At 57.4% G+C, this 16,288-nt stretch overlaps 1 protein-coding gene across 2 annotated transcripts in view; it reads left to right on the forward strand.

Moving 5' to 3' along the window:
* The first annotated feature begins 410 nt into the window (after positions 1–410).
* PEPD (peptidase D) overlaps positions 411–16,288 on the forward strand; it is a 108,698-nt gene continuing 92,820 nt past the window's right edge. The window contains exons 1-3 of one of the 2 annotated variants that reach the window (XM_006212186.4): positions 411–514; positions 8,502–8,685; positions 10,542–10,669. In XM_006212186.4, coding sequence (XP_006212248.1) covers positions 498–514; positions 8,502–8,685; positions 10,542–10,669 — 329 coding nt within the window. In that variant the 5' untranslated portion in view covers positions 411–497. Of the gene's footprint in view, positions 515–7,539; positions 7,665–8,501; positions 8,686–10,541; positions 10,670–16,288 lie in introns of those variants that run through there. The other variant, XM_072967254.1, reaches the window with a different exon arrangement.

Consider the following 16,288-nt stretch of genomic DNA (forward strand, 5'->3'; position numbering starts at 1 on the left):
TACCAGAACTAACTCCCCAGTGCCATATTTAAGGCGCTGCGAGATCTGACCCTTGCTTACCCCTGAGGCTGCACCTCTCACTCCCACATCCCTCTCCTGGACACTGAACTTTTAGGCTACTCCAATTGCCTCGGCTTTTGCTCAAGCCATTTCCCTTCTTCAGCAAAAGCTGTCACCTCTGCCCGCGCCTTGGTGTCCTTCCCTCTGGGCGGACTGGGAAGGTAGGGCTGAATCAAGGTATCTACTGCCTCAGGACGTTCCTTCCTATTTTGGAAAGGCCTCTGCCCCAGCCGTGCTCCTCGCCTGCTGCCAGACGCCGTCGAATAAACAGATTCTCCTCCTTGTCCCGGATTAAGCCCCTCCTGGCCCCGCGGAGCCCAGCGTTGGAAGAGGCGGGGCAGGGGCTTAAGGCCCCGCCCAGGCCCCGCCCCGCGAAGTGGGACTCGGGTGGAACTCAGCTGACGCCGCACTTCACGTGACGCTGGAGCTGGGCAAGCATGGCGGCGGCCGCCGGGTGAGTGCTGCTGCTGTCCCCAGCCTTTGCCCCGCTGTGCGCTCCGGGGGCCTGGGCCACCAGGCTGCACAGTGGGTGAGGGCCCCGCCGCCGGGCGCGCCGTGTGGCCGCGGGCAGCGCGCTTCTTCTCGCGGGTCTGGCGTCCGAGCGCGGGGCGGCCGGCTGCGCGTGCGAGTCAGCCCCCCGGCTTGCTGCCCACTGCCCTCGGTGACCCCGTGGCCCTCAGGCCCCACCCGCGCGTGTGGCGTCCCCACTCCGCGGCCGAGGTGGGGGGCTCGGGTCCACACGCGCGGTCACGGCCACATCCCTCAGGTGGGAAGGCGGTGTTGCAGGACCCTAGCTCTCCCTGGAGGAGGCAGTGTTAGAGATGGGCTTGGAATCCCCTCCCCATCGGGGCACTTCCCCACTCCCTTCAGGGACCAGATGTTACCTCCTCAGAGAAACTTTACGTAAGCAGCTCTCCCACTCTTTGTAGCCCTTGTCACCACCTGGTAAGCTATATAGTACATTAATTAACAACAAAAAGTACTTGTTTCTTGTCTTCTCTCCATTTAGAGTGTGAGGTCAAGGCCTTTGTTTGGTTCGCTCCTGAGCCTTGTTAGCATAGTGCTTTGCACACAGTAGATGCTTCATAAATTCTGCTGAATGAGAGAATGGGTGAGTGCTCCTAGTGGGAGGAAGTGTGGACAGATAGGCTCACTGAAGCGCTGGGGAGAGTCCCAGATGAGGGAACATCCTAGCAAAGGTTGAGAGTTCAGAGTGTTCCGGGGACAGGGACAGGGGAGTGCATCCCTGTGCTGGAGGGTGTGGTGTCCCAGCTGGCTTTTCCAGACTTTTCCCTAAGGGACTGAGACTTCCAAGGATTTTAATCTGCTCACATCTGCCTTTTAGGTGATTGCCCCCTGGGCTATATGTGAGTTCAGGTCAAGGCCCAATTATGGGGACAGCATGTGAGCTTGATGTTGCTGGGGGCTGGGAAGGGTAGTGATAGAGGGAGGGCACTGCCCCGGATGCCAGGCTGAAACTGAGATCAGATGGGATAACCGGTAAACTAAATACATCTCTCTTTTAGGGAGGTAGGGAGAATGGCAACAGAAAATGGCCCCCTCAGTTGGCCTGCAAGTTTGAAATAGCTTAGGACATACAAATCAGATATTTAGTGGGCACCTGCTATATTCCAGAAACAGTACTGGGCCTACACTTAGGTGTTCACTGGCCCCTGGGGCAGATGTCATCCATCTGTCTGCCTCTGGTATTGGTGTGTGCCATAGAAGGGCATGGATTCTGAGCTCAGGGGAGAATGAAAGGAGGCTTCACTTCCTGGATGACATCTGTGCTAGTCTTTGAGCACCCCTCAGGCAGAGAACTGTGCTTGCAAAGTCCCAGATGAGTGTCAAGGAACCCAGTGTCAGACCCTTGAACCTAGCCTGTGACCATGTCTTAAAGAACAGAGTGGGCAGTAGATGTAGGCCAGAGCCCAGAAGTGGGTCTGTTACCCCTATATCTAGGCTGCCAGGTGGTCACAGGGAGTTCTAGGGGCTGCGTTTAGGTTCAGGGCTCCATGCTAGCTTGAGATCTGCTGCTCTCCTGAAGGTACAGGGGAGCCAGGATGGTGATTGGTTGGGGGTGAGCCTGGAGTTGGTTGAATCCTGGGAGGAGGGCTCTTACAGCAAAGCAGATTCTCTGGGCCACGGGGCCGTACAGCTGAGTGACTGAGGTCTTAGAGGTGTGCGTAATTGGAAGGGAGACCTGACAGGTACAGGTAGCTTCCAAAGCTTGACAGGGCTTCCTTGGCAAGAGCCATCCCAGGCTGGTACGAGCTGCCCTGCTGCACACTTTGAGCCCGAGGTCAAGCCCACCAGCTTCCTTAAGAGGAAGACGTTTTAAATGTGCCTCCAGCAAAGCTCGGTGCCCAGCTGCACACACAGGACAGATCAGAGTGTCAGGCGTAGTGAGGCGTCGCACCATGAAGTCAAGGCCACGGGCTCCCTGGGAGTGGGATTTGGTTGCCTGGGCCAGGGGAGGCCGGGAGAGGCCGGGGAGGCTGGAGTGTGCTCCCTGTGATTCGGGGAGCAGTGGAAGCCCTAAGCTAGCATCTCAGATTCAGTTAGAAATTTGAGATGCTCCTTTGGGGTGTGTTTCAGGGTTGATCTTGCTCTGTCTTGCCAGCCTGGGCGGGGACTTCAAGTTTGAGTCAGAGGGTCCCTCAGTCCCCAGAGGGCCTGCTGTGAGATCACCTCCATGCGTCCACCCCCCATCCCATAGCACTTGGTGGGAGGGAACCCTGCCTTCTCCTTCAGTCGTGCTTTGAGCTTTCCATGGACAGATTAGAGACTTCTCTGCTGTAGCCAGACTGCTGCACCTGCCCCCCTCCTTTCTCTCCTCCCTTTGTCCACTCATCTGCTGGCCCAGAGTGCTCTCATCCTCTGATCTGTTGTTCATAAACTTGCAGACCCAGGCTGGATGATTCCTCCTTCTCGAAACCTTTCCTGACACCCCCTCTCCCCTCTGACCTCCAGTAAAGGCTTCCTGCTCTGAACTCCAGAGAATCCCAGTTTTTCCCACTGGCAGCATATGCTTTTCTACATCTGCACGCCTGCCTATCATGGTTGGGTGAGGGGGCGCTTCCCTTCATGCCTCTGCCAGCATCCTTGGAACCCAGGGACCAGTTCAGTCTGTATCTCCAGGGCCATGTGTCTGCTCTGTGACTGGTGCTGGATGACACACTGCCAAATGAATAAAAGGAGGATTTACTGTAAATTAGTCCAGTGTACCATCCGGCTTTCCAGAGAGGCTCTCAGTGATTGAGGAAAGGAGTTGTGGGTGGGAGTGGGAACAGAACTCTGAACAGGATGAAGAAATATCTTTAATTCTTTAACTGAGTGACTCCCAGGGAGCTGCTGCCCAGAGGGCCTTTGCCCAGCGAGAAACAGCACGTGAGCTGCCCTGGGTGTGTACCTGTGGTCGTGCTGGAGTCAGCATTTCTGGAGAGAAGGTATCTGGAGGAGTCAAGTTCTGGGTCAGAGTCCATCCCCACCCTGATATGAACCTTGTGCTCTTGGAGAAGAGGCATCAGACTGACCTTGGGGGCTGGGGGTGGGGGGAGTCTGTGGGAGACAGGCAGGCCAGCCACTGAGCCCTCCTTTGCCCTCCCAGCCCTTCCCCAGGCTTGGTCTGACTCCACACAGGTCTCTGTGTACTTAGCCCATCTGACCCTCCTAGGAGGGAGGGAGGCAGGATGGGAGATGCCGACCAGCTGCCATGAGGCCATGAGGCCCCACCAGCCAAGGTAAGAGGGCTTTTGCCAAAGGCCTCGGTGCCTGGCCTGAGATGGAGGCTGAGGCTGGGGAAGCAGGCGGGTCCTTGACTGGCCTCTCTTGCTGGGAGCTTATCTGCATGGCCTCACCCAGAAGTGGTGTTACATTCTAGTGCAGGGATCATGTCCTCATCTGTGCTGTGGACGCCAAGGGCATTAGTGAGACCTTGGCATCCTTCTCAGCATGATGTTTTTAAATAATGTGAAATAAAATACAGAGGATTATAAGGAAAACCAATTACATTGAAATATGATTATAAAGATGTTAAATAAATTTGTGGTATGGTAATATGTGCTTCTTTATTAACATGTTGAGTAATAAAAGCAGCAGTTCTAAAAACCACCTTAATTTTGAAGTAGTGATGAGTAAAAGTGGTGTTTTGACAGACTATGACATCGATAATACAACTTGAAAACACCTCTGATTTCTGTGGGTGACAGATTCACACACTGCTGATATTGGGGTTAGCTGTTTACATTAAAAATTGAAGAAAATGTTAATTTGAAGGAGAGGTTAGAGAAAATAAAGATATAATTTGCTTTCCCATCCAAGTAAATGGAATCCCTAAATTCCTTGCTTGAATCCCCAAGGATCCATGGGCCTTGGGTGAGAAGCCTGCAGGTGACCATTGAGGGTGAGGTGAGAGGTGGCTCAGTACTGATTTGGGGGCACAGGAACGGGTTGCAGGGGCAGCGGCATCCCCTTCCCTGGGGGCTGGTCACTGGCCGTTTCCTGGACTCGGGCTCAGGGGGTGGGCTGGCCCCTGGGGGCCAGAGCTTGTCCTGTGGGTCTCTGATGCTGTTGTCCACCAGCCCCTGCGGTCTTCCCCAGGCGTTGCCTGTGCCCCTGGCCGCCTGCAGTAAAGTGTGCCTTATTTATGCTGGGACCTGGCTTTTGCCTTTTAAATTCCGAATACCAGTTAGCAAGAGCTCCAGCAGAAACCAGTTGGAGATGTTTTATTAGTGCTGCTTTTGCTGAACTTGCAGGGAGAAGTCACTTGCCTTGGTTCTGGGCCCAGCATTTCTCTCTGGGGGTTTGGTTTATGCCATGAGAAATCGAAGGGCATGTCTCTATAAACCTTAATTCTAGGGTGCCCTGCAGTAAGGAATGACTGCAGCCATCGGCCTGCCTGGAGGCTCTGGCTGGGCTGCCCTTCTCTGTCCTGGCTGAGATCCATTAAGGGTTAGGAAGGATTGTAGATTTCCCTTGCAGTAGCAGCTCACAGAGAGGGTGCTTTATCAAGTTTCCTGTCTTGACTTGTGCTGCCTGGCCCTTGGGCCAGAAGGCCCCTGTCCAGGTACCCTGAGGAATTTAGGTCTCTCAGAAGGTTCTGAGAGCCCAGCCCTTCTGAGAGCCTTCCAGGTGGGGCGGTGGATGGGGTTGGCAGTCCAGGTGGAGCTGGCACCTGCTGTGGCTAAGGAGTGGTGGGCGGGGCTCTGCCGGCTGGGGGCCCAGATGGCGTTTTCAGGCAGTTGTGCTGTTGAGTCTGCACGGATCTAGGCAACTTTGGCCAAGGCCATTGGCATCAGATGCTCCCTCTGTGCCACTGGGAATCTGTAGAGACCAGGTTCTTCCCTGTGCCCCCTCTCTCTGTGGGTTTTGCTGAGTGAGAGGAAAGAATCAGGGGACACGGGGAACACTGTGCAGGGGTGCTGGCACTGGCACTTTCAGTTCCTGCCAGCACAGCCAGCTGGGACGCAGGCATATTAGCGAGCTGTCACCTCTGCCCTTTCATCCTTGTTGCTGAGCATGGCAGGAAAGTGGCCCAGCTTGAGGAAGCTCTGGCCCCCCAGTGTCCACCCTTCCGGGAGGGTGAGCGAGAGCCCGTGCCCGGGGTGGAGGGCGGGAGGGCAGCTCTTGTCCTGTCAGCATGTGTGGGGTGGGCAAGACCCCTCCACCCTTCCTGGCCAGGCTGGCCCGAGGGTGCAGCTTCCTGCTCTGCTGGGGCTGTTGGGGCAGCTTCTGATCTGCACAGCTGTGTGTGTCCCCACGCTGTGACAGTTGTTCACTCAGCAGATACTTACTGAGCACTTGCCGCGTGCCCAGCACAGAGCAGGCATGGGTCTCTGTGTTCACGGGGTTTGCATTCTAGTTGTCGGAGGCCAACCTCACCAGCGAGCACCAGCACACAAGTATGTTGGCAAGTGAATGTGTCATTTCAGCAGAGAATTGGACGAGTCTCACTTCAAGGAGGAGACAGAGGAGAGTGTACTGCAGGGTCAGTTTGCAGAGCTGTGGGCAGGTTGGGGTCAGGGAACAACTGCTTTTGTAGTTCCAGTTTCCTCAGGGAGGGAGCTGGGGATGGATTCTCTGTCCTGCCCCGTCTCCCACTCTCCAGCCTCGCAGTGGCTAAGTCCTCCTGAAGCTAATGAAGTCCTCGTAGGCCAGGCCTGGGCAGAGTAGGGAGGGTGGGACTGAGAGCACAAGTGGAGGACACAGCCCAGTGCGAAGTGGGGGACAGGCCGGGGAGAGCGCTGCAGGGTTAAAGCAGGAAGCCAGGGAAAGCCATCCTGAGAAAGTGGCATCAAGCCAAGATGTGCAGGAGGTGTCACCTGCCTCTGAGGGTTCCACTGCCAGGTGAGTGCGGGAGGTGCCCCCGGGCCGGGAGGGAGGGTCCATCTGCCTGGCTCTCACCACAGTCGCAGGCACGGCTCCCTCTCTGGAACCAGCTCTGGGCTGCCCCTGCCCTCCTCCACCTCCACGCCCGCCTGATCCCCGCTGGCCAGAGCCTGGAGGGCCTCCTTCAGCCCACACCACACACACCTGCCTAGCTCCCGTGCCCTGGCTCTGACCTTGCTAGCCCCCAGCCCCCTCGTGGGGACCACACTTCCTCCATGTAGTCGTTCATCCAGCCCCCTTTAGGTGCCGAGACCCTCACAGAGCTTACATTCTACCTGGGGAGACAAGCAAGTGAATATATACTGTTAGGCAGTGCGCTCTAGAGAGGAGGGAAGGGAGTGGTGGGGAGGTTTGGATGGGGTTGTTGGACAAGCTTCTGGGAAGAGAGGGCATTCCTGCAGAGGCCTGGGTGAAGTGAGAACAGAGCCTGGTAGGCCCTGGGAGAGAGTGTTCCTCACAGGGAACAGCAGCTGGGAAGGCCCCGAGTGGGAGTGTCCTTGGCGATTAGGGAAGAGCCGGAATGCCTCCTAGCTGGGAGGAGGTCTGCACTGTGTTCCAAGGGCCCTTGAAAGTGGGGAGGGGTTGAGCAGGGGAGCACCTGCTGGGACTTGCATCTTTTAAGGGTCCCTCTGTGCGGGTGCAGACCAGGCTGTGGGGGAAGCTGGGACTGCGAGCCGCTGAGAGTTCCTGTAGTCAGTTGTCCGGGGGCCCAAAGTTGGAGATGGGCACCAGCATGGAGGTGAGCTGAGGAGGGAGGGAGACTGAGGATGGAGGGGCCTGGAGGGGCTGGTGCTAGGCAGGGGTTCAGTAGAGAGCATAGCCTCGAATGTCCTGGGCACTGAGGCCCCCTGAGGACTGGGCACCTACCTGCAGATCCAGGAGCCTGGGGTCACTGTGGCCTGGCAGGGGCTGCAGTGCGGGAGTGGGTGGGCTGAAGTCAGTTTGGGTGGTTGGAGGAGAGCATGGGCGGCCAGGACATGGATACGGGCCTGGGTGACTCTTCAGAGGAAATTTATTGCAAAAGGAAAGAGAAATAGACTGCTGGAGGCATGAGAATCAAGGGAAGTGCTTTTATTTATTTATTTTAAAGCCAGGTGAGATTCCTGTGTGTCTGGACGCTGGACGCTGAAAATGGTCCTGAGGGGAAAATTGATGCTGGAGCAACTCGGTGTGGGGGCAGGGCTGGCCACGCCCAGGTGGAGGGGAAGCCTCAGGTGGGGGCAGTTGCTTGGAGGGTTCTGAGGCAGGTGGGCTTTGGGGAGTGGGGGCCGGGAGGCTAGGCAGTGTTTGCCTAGTGAAAAGGGAAGCCTGGGGTGGGGATGGGGTGGGGATATGGAGAGACACTGACCTGCTCTGCCAGGCCTGGCTCCGCCCAGCCTTCAGTCAGGTCTCAGCAGCTCACCCGTTGCTGGCTGCTCTACTTCAGGTCAGCACCCCAGTGGCTGCCACTCCCAGGTCCATCTTGCCATGGTTCCCCCTCGGTCACTTGGCATGTGCTAGCCTGGCCCAGCTTAGGGCCTGGTGCTTAGTGCCCTGGACGTGTGTGTGTGTGTGTGTGTGTGTGTTGGGGATAGGTGGGTGCCCGGCTCAAGTGAGGAACAGCCAGCCCAGGTCTGGGACTTGCAGAGAAGAGGGCAGCGTGCAGACACGTGGTTAGGGACCTAGTGTCATCTAGGCCAGATCTCGCACAGATGGGAAGCTTCTTGTCAGCAGGTGTTGGGGAAGGGTGCGTCTCCACACCGTTGCAGGCTTTCCCTCCATGGCCTCACCGCCCCTGGTTAAACAGACCCAGCTGTCCTTCATCCCCACTTTTGGTCCAGCACTCAGGAATAGGAGGGGAGGATGTGGTTGACGAGCCCCTGTTGTCTTTGGGTGGCCCAGTGAGGGGCTGTTTCTGAGTCACAAGCAGGTCGAGGTTGTATCAGCTTGCCACGTGCTACTGGGGTCCCATGGCAGTCTCAGTCCCCCAGCGATATTGGACTGTGCATGGGGGACATGCTTGGCGGTGCTAACAGAAGCCTGCATGGTGATGTGTGTTCATGTCTTTGCAGACCCTCATTTTGGCTGGGGAATGAGACCCTGAAGGTGCCACTGGCGCTCTTTGCCCTCAACAGGCAGCGCCTGTGTGAGCGTTTGCGAAGGAACCCAGCCATGCAGGCCGGCTCTGTCGTGGTGCTGCAGGGTGGGGAGGAGACTCAGCGCTACTGCACCGACACCGGCGTCCTCTTCCGTCAGGTGAGCCCACCCGGCAGCTTCCTGCATTTCTGAGTGTGCACTGGGCCTCCTGTGAGCTGTCTGCTCCTTTCTAGCATTGGGGCTGGTGAGCCTGGACAACTCTGACCCTGGGGGACCCTGAAATGGCTCTCTGAAGGCAGGTCAAGGCCTGGGTCCCCAGGGAGCCCACATTCAGGGGGACAGAGCCCTCCCCGCTGTGGCTGGGGGCAGAGCTGTTGCCAGCCAGCCTCAGCTCTCTCAGGTCAGAGTACCAAGAGATGGTGTTCCTAGGGGAGCATTCAGGGAAGGCTTCATGGAGGAGGCAGTATTTGGTGTGGGCCCTGAAGACCAGCATGAATTCTTAAAGGTGTAGCTGAGGGTGAGTGTACCAGGTGGGGAGATGGCATCCACAGGCTTGACCTCAGAGAGTGGACCAGGCAGCTTTCCCTGGCCTGTGAGAGGTGCAGATGGGGAGGGCTGAGTTCCTGGGGCCAGATTCTGCCACAGCAAGGAGGACAGGGGCTGCAGACATCCTGGGAGGAGAGGTGTGAGCAGGGCCTGAGCAGGAGTCGGGGGAATGGTAATCGGTCCCAGCTTGGCCAATGCTGACTCTGTGACCCTCACTGGGCTTTTGTTTCCCCACCTAGGAAATGGCCCAGGGGCTCCTCAAAGTACTGGAACCCTGTGGGGCGGCGGGTGGCCCAGCTGCAGGAAGCCAGCCTGGATGTGGTGGCCTCAGCTGAGAATTGCTGGCATCACTCAGTTCCCAAGAACAGGAACAAGGACATTGGACAGAGGGGCTCTTTTAGAAAACCAGGGAGGCCCTGAGCTGGCCCCTCTATTGATGCTAGTAAGGCATCCACTGTACAGATGAGGAAACAGGCTCAGAGGGGAAATGACTTGCCGGAGGTTCAGTTGGGATTAATTAGAGCCCCATCGCCTGATTCCAAGTCTGGTGCCCAGAGCAGGGGTCTGACGTACTGGGAACTCCCTTGGGCAGGCAGAGCCTTGGGGACATGGCTGTCCAGCATCCCTGTTAGGGAGGAGGCAGGGGAACGGGAAGGGGAGCTGAGTGTGGAGAGTGGCTGGTAAGGCGTGGCCTCCTCAGCTGGGCAGCGTCCTCCCCACAGGGCACAGACTGGCTGAGATCCACTGCTAACAGCCACTGCATGGTGTTTTCTATGGAAAGTGCCTCCTACTGGAGGGCTTCCCTCTGCCACAGCGTTCTTGCAGTCGCAAGCCCGCTGTCCCCGGCTTGCTAGAGATGTGGAGGTCTAAGTAAGTTTTCTTCCGACTAGCCTTGATGCTTCTTGAGGTTTCCATATTCTGTAGCTTAAAAACCGATCTCCTAAATTCAGCTCTTGGCTCCCTTACTGATGTTATGCAAGGTTAATTTTAGAAGAGAGCCTCCTCCACTTCGTACCTTTAAAACGCGGTTTTAGCTCCGTGTTTAATGCTAAACACTGAAGTCATCAGCTGCCCCGGGGGTGGGAAAGGAAGGAAGACGTCCTAAATGGGGGAATCCATTTCTGAGCAGACCAGCAGACGGCCTGGGCGTCTAAGTCAAGGTGGCATCCTGCCAGCGTGCGGGCAGCGGGAATACTCAGAGAGCTGGGGTGGCAGGGGGGTGTGGGCAGGGTTGAGCCATACCTGTGGTGCTGGTGGGCACCCATGTCCTAGCCTGCGCTGCCAGGCACCTGAGGGCTGATGAGGTAGGGGTGCGGCGTGAGGCTGGGTGGGGGTCAGTCTCTGAGAGGTGGGCGGCCTGAGCTGACTCTCTGAGATGCGGGAAGGAAGGCGCTCAGTCAGATGCCCCTCCTCTCTCCTAGCATCTCAGTCTTGCTGACTGGGTGACCTGGGGCCTTGTTCCTCCACAGGAGTCCTTCTTTCACTGGGCATTCGGTGTCACCGAGCCAGGCTGCTACGGCGTGATCGACGTTGACACCGGGAAGTCGACTCTGTTCGTGCCCAGACTTCCTCCCAGCCATGCCACCTGGATGGGAAAGTAAGGAGCACTCCGGGGCATGTGACCGTGCCTGCTGACCGCTGGCTGGTGGTGGGGGTTGGTGGGCAGTGCAAAGCCTGTGGGTGGCAAGGAGAGAAAGAGTAGTAGGAGGGAGGGTTAGTGGTCAGACCTGTTAAGGGCCTGCTCTGGTCCAGAGCCTTGAACCCTCGGGTAGGGGTTTCATAGCCAGAGCCACGGACTGTGGTCATGTTTGTTTTGAGGTACTATTTATTAATCTTAAAATTCCAGATTCCCAGCCTTGTTAAAATACCCAAGGCTTCCAGGGAGGAGTATAGCTCAGTGGTAGAGCACATGCTTAGCATGCACGACATCCTGGGTTCAATCTTCTCTACCTCCATTAAAAAAAAAAATACCTGAGGCTTTGGCCCCTGTGGATGCATCACTCCTGCATGGCATGGATAGGAGGGGGCTCCTCCCTGAGTGTGGTGGGGTTGGCTCAGGTTAAGGAGAGAAGCCTGGGCCTGCACTCTGAGGTCCATCACTGATGTGTAGGGTGTAACTAGGTGCCTCCTTTGAGCCTGCCTCTGGGCTAAGCTAAGCAGGGCTGCAGATGTAGGCCCTGCCTCAGTTGGCCCATCTGGGAGACAGGGTCGTGCTCTAAGTTTGTGCTGTGTGAGAAGTGTGGGACCAGAGGCCTGAGTGCTGCTGAGCGGCTGCCTCCTCCATCATCCGTGGTGCCTGCCAGCTTCAGGGCCCATGGCCGTGTCTGCCCCTCCCGGGAGCCATTCCTGCCTGCTCAGAGGCACTGAGATGGAAGCTGTACTTAACCAGGGATGCTTGAGATAATCAGAGGATCCCGCTAAAATCTCACCACCTTCCAGCTTCTCATTTCTGCCTGGAGAGTGCTTATTCTGGGCTGATGTATAAATTGCAGGCTTCACTGCCTCTTGGCCCCAAATGCTCATTACCAGGTGGCTGGCAGGTCTGTGGCTGGTTTGAATGAGAAGGCACTTGGCTGTGGCAGGGACCCCGCTCTGTGCAGAGACCTGGGGCATGGCCCCCCACACCTCCTCCTTTATGTGCCGCCCTGCCCCGCTGGCCCGTCAGTGCAAACGCCAAAGCCTCCTCTGTCAGCGTGGCATGTACCTCTCCTGCTGTCTCGGGTGGGGGGTTCAGCTCTCAAGTTGGTAACAGTTCTGCTTTGAGGATGCCTGGCAGGATCCTTGGCCCTGGCCTTCAGATTTGCTGTGAAGACTCAGCTTTAAGCAGAATTGGCAGCAGAAGAGAAGTGGGCTGTGCTTCCCTTGGTGGGCAGGGTGTTTTCCTGGCTTGGCCCTGGGGAGGAAAGGCGGGGAGTGGACCTGCCCCATCCAGCTGGCCTTTGGGATGAATGCCTGGGTGGCCACTTAGGTTCTGGCTGCCTCGGAGGCTCCTGGGGCAGATGATGTAAACGTTTTCCTGTTGTGGAACGAGCAGACTCCCACTGGCCTCCATGCGGGGTGAGGGTGGACATGGATGGCTCGTGCTGCCTTCTTCCCAGAGGGAGGGGCGGGGCATTGGGCACGGCTGAGCTGGGACTCCGTGAGGGCCCTGTAGGCTCCACACTGCCCAGGCCTGGGTCGGGGTGTGGAGTGGAGGCCGGTGTGATGGATGTCCACTCTGTCCTCTGGACCTTCCTGTGCACTTTGCCATGGTGTGTCTTGTTCCTACAGAGAAGTTGGCTTCAGATTTGGCCTGGTGTGGGCTCTCCTCAGTGCCTACACCTCGGCCCCTCATCCTGCAGCATCAGCAGATCAGACCAGGAGATGCGGGTGCTCCTGGGAAGGTGGCTCCCGCCTCACCCAACGCTTGCCTTCCCACCCTGTCGGGACCTTTTCTGTCAACCTTTATTTCTGTCTGAATCCTTACAACGATGGCTATGTTTTAAAGAGGACATGGGCTCAGTGTGGTGGCATAGGCTGTGCAAGTCTCGTGGCCTGGTCTTGCTGGAAGCTGGCCTGACGGCTCTGCAGGCCTCTTCATGGAGCAGGTCTGGCCACCATCACGGCCTCTGATGTCCTATCTGTGGAACAGCCATGATGCTCCTCGTGAGGCATCGCCAGGGCTGTAGTCACAGCAGTGGTCACTGTGGGGTGGTTACATTTGTGACACTGAAATGAGATAATGAGGGTGCCGGGGACAGGCAGCTTGTAGTGTGCAGACGGCCCGCTATATTTATGGCCATTCCCTATGGAGAGCTGGGATCGTCTCCCTCCTGCCTGACTCAGTCAGGACCAGGGTGCCTGCCCCGATGCATGACTGTGGCCGGGTCACTGTGTGGCTTCCGAGGCTAGACTGTAAAGTGCTCTATGGCTTGTACCTGGTTCTCCTTCCTGAGGTGCTCTCCCTCAAGCCCAGCTGCCATGTGGTGAGGAACCCAAACTTGCCCTTGCAGAGGGACCACGTGGAGAGGAGTGGAGCCCGGCTGACAACCAGCACCACCCACCAGAGCAGGTGATGCCGAGCCCCAGCCCTCCTGGGGCTCTGTCCTGAGCCCTGACCTTCAGAGTCCGTGAACGTGATACATGCCTTTTTACGTCCTTGCATGTCAGGGTGGTTTGTCATGAAGCCCTGCTAACTGGAGGAGTTCCCTGGTGAGAATTTAGATCTCGTCTTGGTAAGAGGATTCTCCCAGAGCCCTTCCTGCACCCTGAGATGGGTCACAGAGCTGTAGCCTCAGGCTTCCCTGCCAGTGGTGCGTCTGGGAGTAGCCGGGCCCCTGTGCCCTTTCAGCCTCCCCCTGGCCCTGCCTCCTGGCTCCAGGTGTGCTGAGATGCCCCACTACTTGGAGCCAGCACCACCGTCAGAGATGCCGCATCATGAGATGAGGGTGTGGATGTGAAGGGAGGGGCCGAGTAGGGCCTCACCCAGAATTTCTGTTGGGAGGTGCGGGGCAGGGAGTAGGGGGCCCTGAGTGCACCACCTCTTTGGGCTGTGTTGCTTCTTACGCCAAGCTGACTCTTTTGAGAAGTCAGGGAGTGCCTGTCCACAGTGGAGGATGGACATACTCCAGGGTTTGGGGCCCTGCCTGGAGGACTCCACTGTCCAGTGGGAAAACCTGAGCAAATCCACCATCTGGGGAGCTGAATGGCACTTCACTCAAAAATGATTGATCAGGGAGCATCTGTTAGCAGTTGGCTATCCCGGGCATAATCTCCAATAATACAGGCATGACGTTCTGCACTTTGGCCATGGCTGGGTTTCAGAGCCGCTCTTAAAAGTTCTCCTTTAGTCTGTCCCTGCTTGGCCAGGGCAGCTGATTGTTTGGTGAGGACCTTTGAGGGTACAAATGGGTCTGCAGGGTAGGTCTCCTGGTTGGAAATCCTCCACGTAGGCTCTGGGCAGGCGCTGCAGTGTGTGTGATGTGCAGACCAAGCAGGCAGTTCCCACGGGGTGTTCCGGCTCCACTGCAGAGAGCTAGCCCCTTGTCTCCTGCAGACCTGGCTCCCTTCTGTGGCCACCCGCAGCAGGCCTTTCCCTCCCTCTCCTCTGGTGTGACCCTCTCCAGTCCCCACATCCTCAGCCTTCTGGAGAGAAGGCACGATGGAGACAGGGCAGTGGGTAGGGGGTTGGTTGTTCGCGAAGGCTTGGAATTGGGGAACGGCCAGGTCTGATGTGTGTAGCTGTTTCCAGACACTCGTAATCAATAGGGCGGGAGCCAGGCTGATGGGGATTACCTGGCCTTTGCAGTCAAAACCCACCAGACTGAACATTTGACCTTCAGCTCCTCAGCTTCCTTTTGAGTCACTATCTGATGGCTTTTGAAAATCCATCTGGCAGATACTGCAGTCCAAAGTCGCCCAGGGAAACAACACCCCCGTCTGCAGATCTGCCACTTCCTGTGTAAACAGCCTGTCCTGTTGTCAGGGCTGCAGACGCCGCCGAGGGGCCATGGGCAGCCTGCTGCCGGCCTGTTCTCGCCCCAGGCCTTTCTGGGGATGGGCGTGTGGTAGCTTCTGATTTGTTTTTGTTTGGAGTCTGTGCTTGCAAAAGTCTGGTGCCTTTTTGATGTGGAAGTGTTTCCCATCATTTTTGTCAGGATCAGGCTCAGCCGATGGCAGTTTTGGCTGCCGGGATGTTGAGGGTCCTCTGAACAGGCGGGAAATTGTCTCTGTGATTCAAACCCTGGGCAGCTTTGGCGCCGACAGAGGGTGAGCGACTTTGGGCCAAGTTGGGGGACACTCCTAGAACCTTTGCAGCCTGGCTGCGTTCTGCTCTTGTCCAGGGCTGAGACCTCGGGTTTGGAATATGAGAGTGTGAATGGCCTGGGGTTTGCTGGGAGGAGGGGACTCTGTTCAGGGCTGAGGCCTTGAGGCCCCCAGCACTGTATTTTCTGGTATGGGAACCGATGTGTGTGTGGTGTGTGGTGTGTGGGGGTGAAGAGTGTGATGTGTTGTGTAGTATGTGTGTGCTGCGTGGTGCAGTGTGTGTGTACGTGTCTGCAGTGTGTGTGGTGTGTCTGCATGTGCAGTGTGGGGGGAGGATGTTGTGGGGGGAGGTGTATGGTATGTGTGGTGCAGTGCGTGTGGGGTGTGGTGTGTGTGGGAGTGTGTATGTGGGGGGTATGTGGTGTGGTGCCTTGTGTGTGATGTGTGTGTACATGGGGTGCAGTGTGATGTGTTTATGTAGGCTGTGGGGCGTGGGGTGTGTGTGGTGTGCTGTGTGTATGGTGTGGTTGTGGTGTGTATGTAGGTTGTGTATGTGAGGGGTGTGTGGGGTGTGATTTTCCATAGCCACTGCCCCCCACCCGGTACACACGTGGGTCACAGGACACAGGCTGCCATGGCCTGCCTGGTGGCCTGGCCCTGGCTCCCTCTGTCTTCAAGGAGGGCATGGGGGGCACGGGTGAGGGGTGCAGGCCTCCCTGGAGGAGAGGGAATTCCTTTGGCTCTTCCCCGGGTGGTTTGTGGGGAGTCTGATCCCGGGCGGCCCGAGCCTGACTAGACATCTGCCGGAAAGCTCAGCCGGGCACCTCTCCCGGGCTCCTCTCCCGGGCTCCACCGACCTGGGCCTCCTCTCCATCACCTCTCCTTCCCGCGGGGCGGGTCTCCCACTGCCGGCCTCTCTGCGAAAGTCTGCCTCACCATCTCGATCATGGGAGCGGCCCCCAGGATCTGGCGCCTGCGTAGCCTCAGACAGGTCTTGTTTTCTCTGACACGCTAATAGAACCAGGAAATGGTTGCTGACTTCATTCGCAAGTGCGGGGTGTTCTGCGGTGAGCAGGCTGAGAGGCAGCGGCATTGTCGGTAGCCGCCAGCAGACTCGGCCGCGGGAAATTGATGATGACGGCTGTCATTTGGCCCTATTACTTATTCATTAACCGCACGCAGGTGGTCAGCTAGCTGGGTAAGATGGTGCTTGGAAAGTTCGTTTTCTAGAGGGCTCCATCATGTCTGCACCGTGGGCATTAATTGAAAGTTTCCTTCTCCCAGGAGGCCCCGCACAGAGTGTTGGCACTCACTGCACTCACCCTGACCGTGACTTCTGGGAAAGGCCTCCCCCACCTCCTGCCAGGCCCAGCTGCCCGTGGTGAAGGCCTGCATGGGCCGGGTGCCCGGACATGGGCTCCTTTGAGTGGGTCACTCCCTCCTCGCTCCTGCCAGAGCTGTCCTTCCATTG

This window comes from Vicugna pacos, chromosome 9 (assembly GCF_048564905.1).
Source record: "Vicugna pacos chromosome 9, VicPac4, whole genome shotgun sequence".
NCBI classification, from domain to species: Eukaryota; Metazoa; Chordata; class Mammalia; order Artiodactyla; family Camelidae; genus Vicugna; species Vicugna pacos.